Source organism: Piliocolobus tephrosceles, chromosome 10 (genome assembly GCF_002776525.5).
Source record: "Piliocolobus tephrosceles isolate RC106 chromosome 10, ASM277652v3, whole genome shotgun sequence".
Taxonomy (NCBI): domain Eukaryota; kingdom Metazoa; phylum Chordata; class Mammalia; order Primates; family Cercopithecidae; genus Piliocolobus; species Piliocolobus tephrosceles.
Genome location: NC_045443.1, coordinates 73,854,788 through 73,873,940, shown reverse-complemented (window position 1 = coordinate 73,873,940; position 19,153 = coordinate 73,854,788). Strand labels below are relative to the sequence as shown.

At 36.4% G+C, this 19,153-nt stretch overlaps 1 protein-coding gene across 4 annotated transcripts in view; it reads left to right on the top strand.

The window, feature by feature from the left end:
• The window catches only part of OSBPL8 (oxysterol binding protein like 8), a 226,656-nt gene that overhangs the window by 90,053 nt on the left and 117,450 nt on the right, over nucleotides 1-19,153 (top strand). For 2 of the 4 annotated variants that reach the window (XM_023217461.2, XM_023217511.3), the window contains exon 3: nucleotides 13,088-13,124. The exons of the other annotated variants lie outside the window; for them this stretch is intronic. In XM_023217461.2, coding sequence (XP_023073229.1) covers nucleotides 13,088-13,124 — 37 coding nt within the window. The remainder of the gene's footprint in view (nucleotides 1-13,087; nucleotides 13,125-19,153) is intronic. 4 annotated transcript variants of the gene reach the window in all.

Genomic DNA, 19,153 nt, shown 5'->3' with positions numbered 1-19,153 from the left:
ACCCATAAATAATGCAACTACTCAGCTTTTAAACATATGATGGTTTTTTTAAAGTATTGTCATTTGCTCTTTCTCTCAAGTTTTAAGACATGCCAGAGCTTCTCATAAGCAGGATATAATTAAAGCTTAGACACCCACAGGTCCACATTTAACTCTTAATTAAAATGGTGTATGTTAAGAATCTTAAATTTAAGATTAAAATAAAAAAAATTTATGGGAGTCCCATAAAACCTCAGAAAGAAATGTGAAGGATTCAAATTTTAGCGTATTGGAGATATGTGAAGTCCAACCAAATCTCTGCCTGTCTTTCTAATGACAATAGAACAATAAAGAGATTTTTATCCATACCTCAGCTTAGTAGGTTTTCATTAAGTTGTAATTGCTTCAGAAGTCACTGCTTCAGAAGTCAGCTTAAGTTTAATAGGGTGAAAATAGCAGCAACAGAGCAAGAGCAAGCTTGAGGATTGGGTGATGAATTTATGTATGTATTTGTCTATGTACATATGTACCTATAGACATAAAATTTAATTTGGGGCTGGGTTGCAATGGCTCACGCCTGTAATCCTCGCACTTTGGGAGGCTGAGGCAGGAGGATTGCTTGAGCCTGGGAGTTGAGGACTAGCCTGGGCAACATAGCGAGACCTTGTTTCTACAAATAATAAAAAAAAATTAGCCGGTCGTGGTGGCATGTGCCTATGGTCCCAGCTACCCAAGAGGCTGAGGTGGGAGGATTGCTAAAGCCCTGGTGGTTGAGGCTGCAGTGAGCCAAGATCATGCCACTGCACTCCAGCTTGGGTGACAGAGTGAGACTCTGCCTCCCCTCCAGAAATTTAATATTATTTTTATACATATACACACAAAATTAAATTTTATGTATATATGTATGTGTGTACATACACAAATGCATGTATATAAATTTATCCCCCCATCCTAAGCTTGCTCTTGCTCCAAAGCTGCTGTTTTCACCATATTAAACTTACGTTGATTTCTGAAGCAGTCACAAGTTAATGAAAACTTACTAAGTTGAGATATGGATAAAAATCCATTCATTATTATACTGTCACTAGACAGACAAGTGGAGATTTGGTTAGACCTTAAATCAAAATATTTAAAAAAATTTTATGTTTTTTAAATTTATTTTATTTTATTTAAACATTTATTGGGTTCAGCAAACTAACCTACCTTCATTAAGCACATTCTACACATAGTACCTTCCTAGGTTCATGCCTATACTGTGTTTAGAGCAGGTTTTATTTAGGTCTTATGGGTAAAACTGTTGGCTGCATTAGGGGAATTAGTAGAAAATAAAGCTAATAGAAATGAATAACAACTAATGTTTATTAAATTTCCACTGTGTGCCACTAGCTATTCAAAGTGCCTTGCCCATAAACTCATTTAATCTTAAAAATAACCCTATGAGGTAGATAGAATTATGAGAATACAGACAAGGACACGCATCTGGTAAATAGCGGAGCTGGGAAATATTTCGACTCCAGGGGCGAACCTTTAATCACTTTCCTATACTGTGTCTCTGTGAATCAGATCATATGGGGCCTTGAATACTACTTTTACTGTTTGGGATCTTTGTTGTTAACACAGTATCAAATTGTTGAAGATTTTGGAGCAGGGAACGAGCCTGTTCAGAGTTGTGGTTTAGGAATATCAGCATGGCAAAATTGTGGAGTGTTGGTGGGGCAACCAATTGAACGTTAGATATATCTGGGATGTTTTCAAAAACTGACGTACAGCTACATTCCTATTCAATTGAATTAGAATCTCAGAGGGTGGGTTGCATATATTAGTACCTTTTAAAGTTCGTTAGTTGATTTCGATGTGCAACTAAGGTTGAAAACCATAGAAATAGAGGTGGTTAGTTCAGGGAATAAGTTAGCATGCTCTTGTGAAATCTAGATAAAAGGCAATTAAAACTTCTGTGGTAGTGGCAGCAGAATAGAAAATATGTAAAAGGAATTAGAGATGCAAATCAGCAGGACCTGGTGATTGATTGGATGTGTAGTTTCAGGAAGATACTGAAGACCAATTTTACATATACTAAACATGTAGAATCTTAAAAATGATGTTAAGAGGGTGGTATCCTCATTTTACAGATGCAGAAACTGAGATAAAGGGAAATTATGTAGCTTTTCCTGAGCTATACAAGAAGTAGATGATGGAGTCAGGACTTGAACTCAGGCCTTTGCATATTGAATTACATTTTCTTTCTGTAAGTTTTAGGGCATTAATGTGTTTAGCATTAATTCATACTGGATGAGATGACACTGTTATAGATGACCACATATGATGCAGAGGGGATCATAAGAGTCACTTATTTTAGTGGAGTTGAAAAGTCATTATCAAAAAAGTGTTTTTAGACGAGGTAATGCTTAACCTGAGTGTTGAAAGGAACTTAGGTATTTGCCTGGTGAAGGTGAGAATGGCGTTGTAGACAAAAGGAGCTGTGAGAGTAACAAGTAAATTGTTCAACAACATGGTATGTTTGAAGAAGTGAAAGTAATTATCAGTTTGTCGCTTTTGTGATGTGTAGGATTCATGGGTGTTTGGAGGAGTGCATGACGTAAGATTGACAAAATTGCGAAGAGCCTTGAAGATGGGGTTAAATGTTTTTCTCTCCAGTTGTGGTAGGCTGTGGGAACCTACCAAGTCCAAAACCATTGAAGTGGTTCAACCATGTTGTTGAACAACTTTAGAAGGCTCTCTGTGATACCAGTATAAACTACTTAGGTGTAAGAAATTCAGGTGGCAGGTAGTAGCAGTAACTGTGGACATGAGAAATAAAGGATAAATACGATAGACTATGTAGAACTTTAGGACCTTGTCCTGGACTTAATATTAGGAGTGGAGGAGAATATAGATGAGGAAAATAAAAGTGAAGGAGAAGTTTAGAGTGACTTAAAGGTTTCTCTGTTGTGTGATTTGGTGGGAGGTACCATTCATTAAGGGAGAAAATATAGGAAGAAGAGCAGGGGCAGAGAGAGGAAAGATGAAGTCAGTTTTCGATATGCTAAGTTTGAGATGTGTATCCAAGCGGAGGTGTACAGAGGCTTGATGTTCCGTACAGTTCGTCATTTAATCCTTTCTATAATACTGTAAGGTAGATGTTACTCTGTTTTTAAAAGATGAAGAAACCAAGGCTCTGAAAGAGTAATTTGCATAAAATCAGTTAGCTAGACAGTAGGCAGCACTAGGATCTAAATGTAAATATTCAAATTCTCTTATTGAAAGAAAGGGCTATTTTTTTGTTATAAATTCATCTATATTACACCTAGACTTTTAAGCATCATTTTAAGGTTTTTATATTCATTACCTAATATAATTTTTTGTATACGTTGAAAAATATGTGATACATGATCTATTTTATTTAATCCAAAGCTTTATTTTCCTGTAACTATTAATAATTTTGACTTTTTTTATCTAGGCTGAATATTTTGACATTTGGGCACCATGTAGTTGCAGAGACATGAGGAACAGTTGCTAACTGCATTCTTATGTGTGGTAGATTGATGAGTCATGGGGGTTGACATTTCCATGTTATTATTAGCAGTCTTGCCCGTGGCTTGATGCTGTGCAGTGTGATATACTAATCAGTGATTTGTTAGAAATGGAATAGAAATCTAGAAGGCATGAAGGTATTTTTTTGCAGCTCTTATGTCTTAATTTAGATCTCAGTCATGATTTAATCTAGAATGTAGGCTCACATATCTCTATGTAAGAATGCAAAGAATTGGCCAAAATGAAATTTCAAGTAAGATGAGCTTTTATTTCAGATTGACAATTGAAATGTGTGAAACAGGTTGTAAGATGAAGTATCAGACACTGAAATGTTTATGTATATGTCAGCTCATATAACCAGTTCTCATATCACCTGGCATGATTGTGATGTGATAATATGGTTTCGGTTGTGCTATTTTATAACCTTTTCAGGCAACTGTGGCTGGTTAGGCCAGATTTAGAGGAAAATGTTAATGAAGTTAAAGCTCAGTGTTATGGCTTTAATTCTTTTAGTGGGCAGTAAACTTTTTCTGGTTTCCGAACCACAGAGTCCACCAACAGTCTCACCAGATGCATGCCATTAGTTACAAGTGAAAATCATATTGGTTAATTTTGAGCTTCTCTTGTATGTGAAGATCTTGATAAAGGAGGTTGGATGAATCATGGCAAGAGACCACCAGTGCCAGAAGAAATATAATTCATGTTTCATTACCAAAAACTGATGGTGAATCTGTAACAGTGTTATTTTATACAGGACAGAACTATTTAAGGAAAAGAATGAGGGGATTCTTAGTGATGGAATTTGGGCTTATCAGATGGCCAGAGACTTTGTGCTAGTTATTAGGGTTATAATCACTAAGCCTCTTTCTTTTTTTTCTTTTCTTGTCTTTGTTCATTCAGTATTTGTTGAGTGTCCACAATGGTGCCAGGCTCTGTTCTAGTTTTAAGGGATATAGCAGTGAACGAAATAGACAAAATTCCCACTCTAGTGGAGCTAACATTTGAGTAGAGAAAGAAAAAATATATAAGTATGAACTGTTATGAGATGATTGCTGTGATGAAAAATAAAGCAGGGTAAGAAGGAGAGAGAGTAACAAAATAGGGGATGAGTGCTGTTTCCTGGGAATATTATGGAAGTATTCTGATGAAGTAGCTTTTGAGCAGAATCCTAAAGGAAGTTTTCTAGGCAGAAATAAGAACTAAGTGTAAAGCTTGCATATCTGTTGGGCAGACAGTGGTGGTTAGTCTGTAAGCAGTCGGGGTTGTGGGAAAGCGTGAGTGAAGGGTCTTTCCTCCTACTCAGGAAGGTGGAGGTACAGGGTCAGTGTTCCTAGGAATACATGGAGCTCTGTGGGCTCTCCCCTGCAATCCGACTTGATAATAGAAGGAAGCAGTGTGACAAGACAGATGGAATATCTATTTGTTATGCCTGCAGTGGGAGGTCAGGAAATCCATTGTCAAGGATGTCATGCTTTATATAAGAAGAATGAATTCACCAGGAGAATCATTGGAATGGCCTTGAGGGGCTGCAGCTCAGGAGAGGGTAAGGTAGGAAACTGATTTGGGGAGTTAGTGGTGAACTGAGCTCTTTAAAAAATCAAGTCAATGGAATCACGTGAGGAAATCATGTTGAATGGAAATGAGACATTCTAGGATGCAGGGGAGCCAGAGAGAGGGAGGAGAAAGAGAAAATAGATTGGAAACTAAGAAGGGGCAAAGTTTTCAGAAAAGGAGTGGTCAGCAGTGGCAAATGCTAGAGGAGTGGTCAGTGTTAGGTTTAGCTAGGGAATGGTAAGGTTGTGCTAGACCTGAGTTGTCTGATGGTGTAGCCACTTCCCACATGTTACTAATTTAAAGTTAACCTAATTAAATTAAAAATTGTTCCTTAGTTTTACTAGCCACATTTCAAGATTTCAATAGCTACATGTAGGTAGTAGCTACCCTGTTGGACATTACAGATATGCACTATTTCCATCGTTGTAGAAAGTTCTATTGTGACAGCACTGTACTAGACCATTATAATGGTGGAGAAAAGTTAAATAACAATTGAATTGTTTATTTATTTATATAACAAGAGAGACAATACTGTGAGATAATTATGCATTATCAAATAATTCACATTAGAAAGTCAGAGTTGGAGAATGATAACTTCATCTTGAACGTAGGTAGCAGAATTGGCAGTTAGAGCTCTCAAAGTGAGGGGTTTGTTGAGTGTCTGCTATGGTGCCAAGCTCTGTTCTAGTTTTAAAAGATGTAGCAGTGAACAAAATAGACAAAATTCCCACTCCAGTGGAGCTAACATTTGAGTGGAGAAAGACAGAAAATACATATAAAAATTTCAGGCTGTTGAGTAGGGAAGCAAAAAGAAAGTAGGGAGAAAATTACAGATCACTTTAAGCAATCAGTTTTACTAGGCAGAATTTTAGCTAAGTAGAGTTTGAGTTAAGTGGAGATGTGACACTGTCTCGTAGAAAATCATTATTTCTGTGGGATGGATAGTTGGACCAAATTGTAAAATATTTTAACTATCAGTGTTGGGGGCTTATTTTTAAAAGAATAGCATGCCACCAGACTTTCTTTAGTGGAGGAGAAATGAGGCCAGAGTGACTGCCTAGAAAATTAAGTTGGTAAATTTTAATCACTTTTTTCTGGGGCCTTTCTTAGTCTTTCTCATTTGTTTTAATAATAAGTAATTCTGCCTTATGTCTATATACTGATTTTCAAAACAAATTTATATAGAATACTTATGTAAACTATTAAGCCTCATAACAATTCTAGAAATGTGTAAGGTTTAATAATTAGTGCATTTACAAAGGAGAAAAAGAAACCTCACAGAAAGAAGTTAAGTGGCATGCTAATGATGGGATAGCTTGAAGAATGAGTAATGTTGGGTAGACTGGAGATCACTTATGTTAGTGTTGAATAAACCGTAATACATACTGTCTTCTATGTGTGGTGATCTTGGCAGTAGGGACTATGTTTTTATCATGTTTTTTAATTCTGGTATGTAGCATAGTAAATGAATGAGTGGGCTGAGACTGCATGCAGGGACATCTACTGAAAGGGAGATGCAGAACTTGACACATAAAGTGATGTGGGTCTGACATAGGGGGCACTAATGGGAAGTGAAAAAAAAGACTGAATGTGAAATAGGCACCATAGAGGCAAAAAAGTCAGAATTTAATAATCAGATGTTGGGGAAAATGTCTCAGATGAATCAAGGGTTTATGCCTGAGTGTTTGAAAGAAAGATGGGCAAATCAGCATGGAAGCTGGTTTCTGAGAGAAAGCTGACTACTATCTCTGATACAAAGATGTAAAGCCCTTCCTTTGTTAACATAATTTTAGAACTAGAAGGATATGCAATAATGTCCAAACATATACATAGAAATGTTTTGAAGTTTTGGAGATATCCTAGGTATGAAGAAGAAACTAGGAAGTTATCTGAATATAGGTAATAAATGAGCCTTGAGCATCAATGGAACCTGCAGGAAAAGAGCAGGTAGAGGAAGAACAACAAATAGTTGAGATTGAGCACTGGTAATGGCCATTCACTTATTGACTGGGAGGACTAAGTGTGGAGGCAGGAAAATAGAAGAGAAGCCAGAGCAGAGGAGTATTCTTAGAAACTAAAAGAGGCTTACATGAGAAGACTGATAGACTTAAATACATAAAGAAAGGATATAAAGTGTGAAAAACTACCAGGCCAATGCCAGAGAAGACTCCACAGGTTGGCAAATTAACTGTAATTTCCTGATGACTCAGGATGAAAAAAAGATTTTTTTTTTTTTGGAGACGATTTTTTTGTTCTTGTCCAGGCTGGAGTGCAATGGCACAATCTTGGCTCACTGCAACCTCCATGGCCCCAGGTTCAAGCGATTCTCCTGCCTCAGCCTTCCAAGTAGCTGGGATTACAGGCACCCACCACCACGCTCGGCTAATTTTTTGTATTTTTAGTAGAGATGACATTTCACCATGTTGGCCAGGCTGGTCTTGAACTCCTGACCTCAAATGATCCGCCTGCCTCAGCCTCCCAAAGTGCTGGGATTACAGGCATTAGCCACCACGCCCAGCCTAGAAAAAGATTTTTAAAAAAGGATTCAATTTTCAGTGTAGAAGTAATTTTGAAAAATAGCTATTACTTAAAATGTTATTGCACCACTTAATTCATTTGATAAATTCTGGGTGCTCTCTAGATTCAGATTTAAGTATATGAGATTAAATCACTCCTGAGAAGATTTGTTTTCTTTTTAGATATTGCCATATTCAGAAGGGGCTGAAATTCAAGAGACAGTGAGTAATATGTGGTGCTGTGTGCGATATGTTAATATTTTTTCATCTTTTTAGGATTTCAAGTTGGATTCTTAAAATATACTTCCCACTATACTTAATCACAGATAATTATGTCATAATAAGAAATAAGCTAGTGTAGATTGAAAAATATCAGTTAAACACTGTTTATATTTTTTCTAAAATGTAAATAAGTTCTTTTTTTGACTGTAAAAATAATGCATACTAGTGTACCATATTTAAACAATACAGAAAAATATAAGTAAAATCCTACCTCCTAAAGTTAACTACTGTTGATATTTTGGTGGCATCTTTCCTAAGTTTGTGTATGTATAAGAAAATTTATAAAGGTAGGGTCATATCATACAAGCTTCTTTATAACCTACTTTTAAAAGCCGGTATATAATGCGTGATTTTTAGTAGGTGAAGAATAAACTTTTTTTTTTGGGCGGGGGACAGAGTCTTGCTCTTTAGCCCAGGAGTGCAGTGGTGTGATCTCGGCTTACTGCTACCTTCACCTCCCAGGTTCAATCTATTTTCCTGCCTCAGCCTCCAGAGTATCTGGGATTACAGGTGCGTACCACCACGCTTGGCTAATTTTTGTATTTTTAATAGAGCAGGGTTTCACCATGTTGGCCAGACTGGTCTGAAACTCTTGACCTCAAGTGATCCTCATGTCTTGGCCTCCCAAAGTGCTGGGATTACAGTTGTGAGCCACTGCACCTGGCTGGAAAAAGAAACTTTAATGACTTCATGCTGTTTCATTGTGTGAAGGTATTTTATTACCCTGTTTAAAACAGGTTACTTCTTTAGATTACTGTAAATGGTGTTGTGGTAAACATCCATGGACACATTTTTTGTTTTTGTTTTTTGAGACGGAGTCTCGCTCTGTTGCCCAGGCTGGAGTGCAGTGGCACTATCTCGGCTCACTGCAAGCTCCGCCTCCCAGGTTCACGCCATTCTCCTGCCTCAACCTCCCGAGTAGCTGGGACTACAGGTGCCTGCCACCACACCCAGCTAATTTTTTGTATTTCTAGTAGAGACGGGGTTTCACCGTATTAGCCGGGAAGGTCTCGATCTCCTGACCTCGTGATCTGCCTGCCTCAGCCTCCCAAAGTCCTGGGATTACAGGCATGAGCCACCGTGCCCAGCCGGACACATCTCTTTGAACATTTTGTATGATCCCCTTATTAATATTCCTAGAAGGGGAATTGCTGGATCAAAAGTGCGATTAGGTTATTTTTAAATATCTGCTTGGCAGGCCAGATCGTATTCTTTATCCAACAGTGAAAAGCTGTAGTTCCGAGACAAATACTCCTTTAAAATCTCTCCCATGAAACTCAGGGGTAAAATGTGCACAAGTATGTTTTGCAGATGATTACAGGAATATTAAAAATTCAGCCAAGTGTAGAGTCATGACTCCTGTTAAAAGAACAGACAGTTTTCAGCTGCACAATATAGCTCTCTCTGAAGTTTCTTATTCTAAGGGCTTATGATAATGCTAAATAGAGCACTCTTCAGATATTTTGTGTACTCTTTCTGAATTGTAGTTTCTCAGAGCCAGCTGCAGCAGAATTGCTTCTGTAACAACTTGATCAACTTTATTGGGTGAAGAGGTGCCACCAGCTACATCAGTGCTTGATGAGCTCTTTGTCATGAGCCAGATGAGTTAAATCAAGCCATGATGTATATTAAGAGGAAAGTGCTGTGCCAAAGGGAATGGAATCAAACTATAGATTGCGTGGGATTACTTCTTTAGTAGGGTGGCCTTCCATCGTGGTTTGAGACTGAGAAGTTTCCCAGGCCCTAAAGGTTGTGTGTTTACCGCTCATTATAGATGAGGTGGCAAATATTTAGACATACAATAAAATACAATCACATTTTTTTGCATAGTGCACTATTTCTGAGATTTATAGACTAAAATTAGTAAATATTTGGGTAATGGCTATAAATATTTCATGCTTTTAAATACTTTGGTAATATGTCTGAAACTTTTATTATCAATATAGTTACCAATATATCTTATCGATATACTTATAACAAAATTAGTGAGATAACTGGACATTGTCTGTGGGATAATGGTAAACATAAGTTACTGAAATAGAGTCAATTAGAGAAACTGTTTCTTTTTAGAAACAGGGTCTCCCTATGTTGCTCAGGCTGGAGTGCAGTGGCTATTCACAGGTGTGATCATGGATCATGGTACACTGCAGCCTTGAACTCCTGAGCTCAAGCAATCCTCCTGCCTCAGTCTCCCATGTAGTTGGGGCTACAAGGCGCCCATGATGACCTTTTTCTGAATAAACTGAGAAGCTGTTCTTGGATTCTCTGAGATTCCAGCTTTATTTAGGTTCTTTAACAAAAACCAAGAAGAACGCCTAGCATTTTACTTTTTAAATATTGTACAAGGTAATTGTGTAGAGTGGTTCCACAACAGTAATTTCACATTGTTTTTATTCGTGTGTTATGCAACATGGTACTGTACAAATTTGACCCAGGTCCTCGAAGTGGTAAGAATAAGAAATTAGTAGGGGGCAGTTTAGCCATGTGCAGAAGACTTCAGTGATGTATATGTTACTTTGTAAATTTGATATGTAATCCTCAGTTACTTATATCCTGTTTCCCATTGGCATCACTTACAAGCAACTCTGGAAGGATGATTTCGCTTAACTCCTAGTTTAGTGCTTTTGTATCCATATCCTTTTGAGGAAGGTTTCTGAAGCCATGTTTATTTTTCATTGTGTTTCAGCTTTGCATTTGCAGTGTTTGAGTGTGATTCTTAGTTGTGTTGTTCATTATAATATATGTTTTTCTAGGGCCTGTTCTTTTATCCTATGGCATTTTCCAATCTCTTATGATTAAGCCATTCAGGTCATATATCATAACTCTCATACTTATCATAATTTATATTTTTCTTACCAGCCTGAACCTTTCCCTGTACAGATTTGTATATCCAACTGCTTACTTGACATGTCCACTTGGATGAATGTCTGGCATGCATTTCAAACTTAATTTGACCCAAACTGAGCTCCTTATATTTCTCACTGTAAACTAGCTGCTCTAACTATCTTTTCTGTCTCAGATAATGGCAGTCCCATCCTTCCAGGTGCTCAAACCCCAACACTTGACATTACTTTGTTCCTGCCTTTTTTTCTTTCATCTCACATTTGGTCTATTTAGAAATCTTGTTTCCTCTATTTTCAAAATATATTTGGAACTCAGCTACTTTTAATCACCTTCACTGCTAACACTTTGGTCCATGATTCACCCTCTCTCCTAGATTATAGCAGTAACCTCTGAAGTGGTTATACCTTTGTCTCTCTAGTCCGTTATCAACATAGCAATCAGAGTGATTCTGTTAAAACATAATCAGACCGTGTCAATTATCTTCTCAAAACCATCCAGTGGTTCCCCATCTTATTCAAAATAAAACTGACTACACTGGGTGCAGTGGCTCATGCCTGTAATCCCAGCACTTTGGGAGGCTGAGGTGGGTGGATCACAAGGTCAGAAGTTCGAGACTGGCCTGGCCAATATGGTGAAACCCCATCTCTACTAAAAATACGAAAATTAACCAGGTGTGGTGGCACATGCCTGTAGACCCAGCTACTGGAGGCTGAGGCAGAAGAATCACTTGAACCTGGGGAGGCGGAGGTTGCAGTGAGCCGAGATCACACCACTACACTCCAGCCTGGGCAGCAGAGCGAGACTGCCTCAAAAAACAAAAAAAGAAAGAATGACTGGGGGTGGAAGGTGGAGTGGGAGATCTGCTTTGAAGTTCACCTAGTGGTGTTGGCCGACCTCACTAACACCGTAGTTCTTTCACCTAGTGGGCCTCTACAAGACTGACATATGAAGTGACAGTGGTTCCCCAGGGTAATCTTTCTACAAGAGACTGAGAAACTGCATGCAAGATGGAAGTCACAGTCTCTTTATAATCTAATCCCAGAAGAGACATCCCATCACTTTGGCTGTATTCTGTTCATTAGAAGTGATTTAGGGCCTGGTATGGTGGCTCATATCAGTAATTCCGTCACTTTGGGAGGTGGAGGCTGGAGGATTGCTTGAGCCAAGGAGAATATAACTTTGTCAACTTTAGTTTGTTTGTAAAACAGAAGAATGAGATTAAATGGGAAACTGCACAAGCATGAACAGAGCAAATGCCTTCAAGGCATTAGAAGATCATTTCAAGTATTGTAAAAAGCCATCACTTAGGGAAGGAATAGGTCCAAGATTTTATTCAAGGAGGTCACAAAAGCCTAAAGCAAACAACTGCTAACTTGTTTTGTCACAGTCAATTAAGATCCTCAGGCCTCTTTAAGACCAACAAATAATGTAATTATCAGGAATTTTTTGTTTCTGTTATTGCATTTGTTTTGATATGTTACTGTATTTGATATTTAAAGTGAAGGAGAGCCGAGAACTCTGTTCCTACCAGAACCAAAGCACTTGTCCATAGGCAACATTTAGAGTAATTTATGTTAAAATAGTTACTAAGCAGAAGATCAGCAGCCTATTTTCTGTTTCTTTTAGTTGACTGCAAGTTCTTCATTCAAGGGTTGGGTCTTCTGACTTCCCAAAGACCAGTAGCTCCAAATATTATGCTTGATTTTTAGTGGGCCCTAAGAAAATTTTGTCTGACTTAAAAAAGTTCTTTCTAATTAATGTTTCTATTTTTTTTTTTTTGGCATTTGAGAAAAAATTTGTTCTACTTTGTTGATGCCTCTGTAGATGCTCTTCACACAATGCTTGGCATGTAACAAGTGCTCAATAAATGTTCCTTACTCTTTTGTAGAAGAAACATACTAAATCTCCTTGTAGTGTTACATGCTTTCATGGCATGCAGAACTAATCTTTAATAGTGCATGGGTGTTATATAGTTTTAAACCACCTTAAATTTAAGGAATGCATAACTTGGCTGTCTCTTAAATTTCTGTGTAATTTTTACCTTTACTAACTCATATCTTGAATTATAATTGAAAGTAATTTTTGACCTAATTTTCAAAACCAAATACTTAGGCGATCCATTTTTCTCTTACCACCTTCATTTTCTAAAAACAAAACAAATATTTGATACTGCTTAATCCAAGATCTTTTTTTGTGTGTGGAAAAGAAAGTTTCTTATAAATTATTATGGTTATTACTATTGATGTGCATGTGCTTTCTACTTATAAACTAATGCTATTTTCCTTGTCCTTTTGTTTCACTGCTGTTTCCATCCTGATGCATTTTGCTTCTTCCTGATTTGGACTGTATTTGTTTGCTGCTCAATTACCCTGCCTTAAAAGCTTCTTGGTGATAGCAAAGATGTCCTTGGGCCATCAAGTAAGTAGCTAAAGCTTGAACGGCATGTTTGGGGACATGATAATATTTTGATGTGTAATTATTATGAAAGGCAAATGGTGTTTCAATTCTGAATTATTAAGTCTTCTACTTTTCTTTCCAGGAATTGAAATACAAAGTAAAGAATATAAACGGTCATTTAGTACCAGTGCCCCATCTGTTCTCATTGTCCATCTGAGATTCATAGGTAGTGTTTGTATATTTACATCTTGATTATCTAAAGATGCATTGTTTACTTAATTATCTAACTCATAATTTGGGACCTCTTCTTCAGAGTATTTCTTTCTACATTTATCACAAGGCATAGTTATAGCACAAGAATTTCACTGCCATAGGAATGGGAGAAACACGTTTGTCAGAATTTTTACTTAATAATTTGATTATGAAAATTGTTTTATACTTTGAGTATTTTATAAGTGAAACGTGTTTTACCTTAGGGATTTAGAAGATGTATCCTTGAAAATTATATCCAATTCACGTCAACAGATTTTACTGAGAGTTTTTTGGGGCAGGGAGCAGCAGACACTGCCAACTTCTGGATGTACATAATGAATAAAACATGATTCCTGCCCCTAAAAATTTTTATAGTTAGCTAGGGAGTAAGAGGGGCAATTTTTATATTAAAAATCATATAATTGCTGAGGTGAAAGGAACTTCAGAAATTATCTAATAAAGCATTAATTTTATAGAGGAGAGCCTGAAGCTAAGATAGCACAAATATCCGAGAATTTAGAATTGGTTACTAGTCCAGTGTGTCTTCCTTCTACTGTTATTCAAAGATAGAAGGAAACTGTTAGTTTGTTGCATTCAAGTATAACAAAATAGTTAAAATTTTACTGCATCATAAATTAGATGAAGATTTTAACTTTATGGATCAATAATATAGGAAATTATATTGATGTAGGAAGTTTTGTTATTGATTCCTGAACAATTATCTGATTATTGCAAGTCAGTTTACTGTTCTGGGACTTACATTCCATTGACCTAGGAAAAGAACTGAATGAGATAATGGTGAAGGTTTCTTCTAACTATGAACTTTTTTAGTCTAGATCAGTTGCTGTTTATCAGTTACTGTAACTCTAACTGGTTATAGTATGTATGTAATTTTTTTCTAAAAAGAGAGGATTTAAAGTAATATGCTAAATTCCTTTTTTTCTTTTAATTCTTATTTTTTAGAGACAGGGGACTCACTCTGTCACCCAGGCTGGAGTACAGTAGCACAATCATAACTCACTGCAACCTTGAATTTCTGGGCTCAAGGGATCTTCCTGCCACCTGAGTAGCTAGGACTCCAGGCTTGTGCCACCATACCCAATTAATTTTTAAAATTCTTTGTAAAGATGTGGTCTCACTATGTTGCCCAGGCTGGTCTTGAACTCTTGGTCTCAAGTGATCCTGTGGCTTTAGCCTCCCAAAGTGTTGGGATTACAGGTGTGAGCCACCGTGCCTAGCCCTTTTTTCATTCTTAAATGCAATAACTCAAAATATTTTTATAAATATTATTTATTATACAATCATCATTAGGAGGTAGAAATCTTAAAAGTAGGAAAAAGAACAGAAACCTCAAAATGTTGTTTTTGATTTTCTTGAGACAGGGTTTTACTCTGACACCCAGGCTGGAGTGCAGTGGCACAATCACAGCTTGCTGCAGCCACAACTTCTCCCAGACACAAGCCATCTTCCCATCTCAGCCTCCTGAGTAGCTGGGACTACAAGCATGAGCCCAGCTAATTTTTTTTTTTTTTTTAAATTTTTTGTAGACACAGGGTTTTCCTATATTGCTGAGGCTGATCTTAAACTCCTGGACTCAAGCGATCCTCCTGCCTTGGCTTACCAAAATGCTGACATTGCAGGCGTGAGCAACTGCACCAAGCTTCAAAATATTTTTATGTTTTGTTGTTCAGCCTTGTGATACTTACTTGGCCTATAATTTCAATGTATTCTTCAGTTTCTTTAATTACCTCATATATTTAGACATGGACTCAGGTGAACTGAATGGCACTGCTGAGCTTTATAAATAGAATAGCATTTTAAATATTAACTGAAATATTTTATCTTAGGAACTGAGTTTTTACAAATGGAGATATTTTTTACTTGGAATAGAAGAAATGTACTTAAGGTTATATATTTCAAGCATATATAAAAATATGCATCATGATATTGGAGATGACTTTATAATGTACTCTGCCAAGTATTAAAAGGCTGGGTCTGTATAATCATTTGTTAGAGACCATATATCTTTTAAAGTGAAGTGCAGTTGACCCTTGAACAAGACAACTTTAAACTGCACGAGTCCACTTCTATGTGTATTTTTAAAAAGAAATATATTGGAAAAGTTTTCTGAGATTTGTGACAATTTAAAACTCACAGATGAACTGTACCTTAGAAACATAGAAAAAATGAAGGAAAGGTTAGGTATATCATGAATGCATAAAATATATGTAGGTACTAGTTTATTTTCTCACTACTTTAAAATATACACAAATCTATTACAAAAGTAAAAATGTATCAAAACTTTTCACACACACTGTACATGTTGCCATTCCCAGTTGAGAAAAATGTAAACAAACATAAAGATACAGTATTAAATTGTAACTACATAACATTAACTGGTACATACTGTACTACTGTAATAATTTTCTAGCCACTTCCTGTTATTACAATGAGCTCAGGTGTTGCAAATATCTACTTAAATGCTGTGTGATGCTAATCATCTCTGCATGAAGTTCTTTGCTCCAGTAAATTGCATATTGCTTTAAAAAGTCATTTCTCACCATTCTTTCCTATTTTCATCGTGTTTCGTGCAATATTGTAAACCTTGAGTAACACTGTGAGACCCATACGAAGTAACACTGTTGATGCTTCAGTTGCTCCGAGAAGCAGACAAAGGTCATGACATTACAAGAAGGAGTTTAATTGCTTAATATTTAGCTGTAGATTGAGGTCTGCAGCTGTGGTTGCTGCTATTTCAAACTGATGATTCATCTTGTAAACAGATGGCATAAACTTGTATCAGTAAATACAGTAGAGTACTATAATTGTATTTTCTCTTATGATTTTCTTAATAAATTTTCTTTAGCTTATGTACATGCTATATTACATAATACAATATTTAATACATACAACATATACAATATGTGTTGACTCTCTTCGTATTATGTATAAGGCTTCTAGTCAACAGTAAATAGTAGGATGTTAGTACTTAAGTTTTTGGAGGGTCAAAAGTTAAATGCACTTTTTTTTTTTTTTTGACATGGAGTCTTACTCTGTCACCTAGTGCAGGAACGCAACCTTGGCTTACTGCAGCCTCTGTCTCCTGGGTTCAGTAGCTGAGGTTACAGGCGTGCACCACCATGCACAGCTAATTTTGTATTTTTAGTAGAGATGGGGTTTCACCATGTTGGCCAGGCTGGTCTCAAACTCCTGACCTCAAATGATCTGCCTGCCTGCCAAAGTGCTGGGATTACAGGTGTGAGCCACCACTCCCAGTCCCTAAATATACATTTTTGACTGCTTAAACGTCAACTGTAATTTCATGGTACTTGATTAGGATCTGTACTATTGAATGAAAAAACTACATGATCTATACTGACATTTAAATTATTGGAGTATTTAAGAAAAGGTATACTTTAGAAGAAAAGGAGATATAGGATTTACATACAGATTATTATTTATGACTTTAAAAAATTACCTCATCTTATTTTAGCTTCCACTTAGATTAAAGGCAGACTATGAAACTTGTAAAATTCTTCAAATTTTATATTGATGAGTTGAATTCAGAAGGTAAAAATGTTAGTTTTTGATTCATGTTCTCCTTAAATGCAGCAGATATGTTAATTAACTATTTCAGTGTGATTTCTACTAAGGATGAGTAATGTTACGAGTAGCAAAGCAGGTTGCTTTACTTCCACTTGAAGTAGAAACAGCAGAGGGCACTGTAATGTTATCTTTGGTAAGTGAGACAGTGAAACTGCACTGGAATCACACAGTGATTCATTTGCCAGATATCTATTCAGTCATTTAGAGAGTATTTAGTGAGTATCAGTTATATGCCAAGGGATACAGAAAAAAAGTCACTGTCCCTCTTAAACTTATATTTGAATAGTCTACTATTATGTAACTGGTGTAGGAAATCATAATGATTTTTATATTCCCCAGCCTCTTTTGTCTGTATAGTTGTTAATGCTTGTGAATGGGGTGAGGAAACAAACAGAAACATGGGCTTTCTCTTTTTTTTTTGGTAAAAAGGTGCACTCTGTATATTGCTGTTTCTGCATACTCTTACTTCACGGTTATCAAAATCATATAGTAATACTTCCATCGAAAATGGATTAGAAAGGGTGAATAGAGCTAACTTTACAGTTCAGGCTGTTTTAAAGTTATTCAAGACATAGACACCTATGTTTTACTGGCAGAATACTAAAAATTCTGCTAGTGGTTCTTACAAAGTATTTTAAATTAGCGTTAAATGTTCTGTCTGATATGACACAAAAGAATATGTGTCATATGTAAATGAGAGCATAATTGTACAATGAGCACTTACTGACCTATCACTCAGCTTAAGAACTAGAATCTTCCATGTACCTTCCGTCTTTCTATCTGCTACTTTTTTATCCCTGAGCCTGCTCCAAGAGGGCATGACTAGGTTGTATTTTTTTCTTTTTATTATTCTTTGTTTTTTAAAAAGTTGGTTTTGTTGTTGTTTTTTACTCACGTATGTATCACTAGGTTTTGCTTGGTTTTTAATTTTAAAAGAATGGTGTCATGGTTTATATAATTTTCCAGGATTTGCTGTTTGTAGTTACTTTTTTTTTTTTAAAGTTTTTAAAGAGACAGGATCTTGCTCTGTTGCCCACCCTAGGGTTCTTTGGTGTTATCACAGCTTACTGCAGCTTCGAACACCTGGGTTCAAGGGATGCTCCCACCTCAGCCTCCCTAGTAGCTGGGACTACAGATGCCTGCCATGCTAGGATTACAGCATGAGCTACCACGCCCAGCTAACTTTTTTGTATTTTTATTTCCTTTAGAGATAGATCTTGTTATGTTGCCTAGGCCGGTCTTGAACTCCTGGCCTCAAGCAGTCCTCCCATCTCAGCCTCCTGAGTAGCTGGGATTATAGATGCAAGCCACTGTGCCTGGCTGTAATTAACATTTTACTTTTAATATTCAATCATGTTGTTTGTTACAGAACTAGATCATTCCTTTTTAGTGCTATATACTATTTCATTATATGCATATGCCACAATTTATTAAAATTCATTTTTTTCAATTGATGAATATGTTATTTTAGTTTTTACTGCTATGAACAGTGTTGCTATGAACATTCTTATTCTTGCCTCTTGGTAAACACCTGTGAGAGTTTTTCTAGATACCACGAGTGGAATTGTCAGACCCACAGGGTATTCAGTTTTATATAAGAAGCTCACATTGTTTTCCAAAGTGCTTGTATTAATGTATACTCCACTAATAGTGCTTAAGACATCTCGATGATCCCATCCTCATCAGTATTTGGTATTATCAGAGATTAATCTTTGTTAATTTTACTGAGTATAAAATATTTAATATTTTGATTTGTATTTGCCTCAGTACTAAAAAAGGATGAACATCTTTTCATACATTTATTGCCCGTTTGCAGTTTTCTTCTGCGAATCACTGTTCAAGTATTTGCCCTATTTTTCTATTATGATGATGTTCTTTTTCTATTGATTTATAGAAGTTTTTTTTTTTTGAAGAGCATTCTAGATACCAACATTTTGTTAATTATGGGTGTTGCAAATATCTTGCTTTGTGCCTTTTCAGTTTGTGATACCTTTAAATAAATTTATACTTTTAATATTGAACTTATTGATTTTTTTATTTTTGGGTTAGTGCTTTTTTGTGTCTTTTTAAAGGAATCTCTGTCCCAAGTTTATGAAGATACTCTCTTATTCTAAAGGTTTTCCAGTTTTGCTTTTTACATTGTGTCTGTAGTCTTCATAGAACTATTCTTTGCGTGTGGTAAGAAGTAGAGT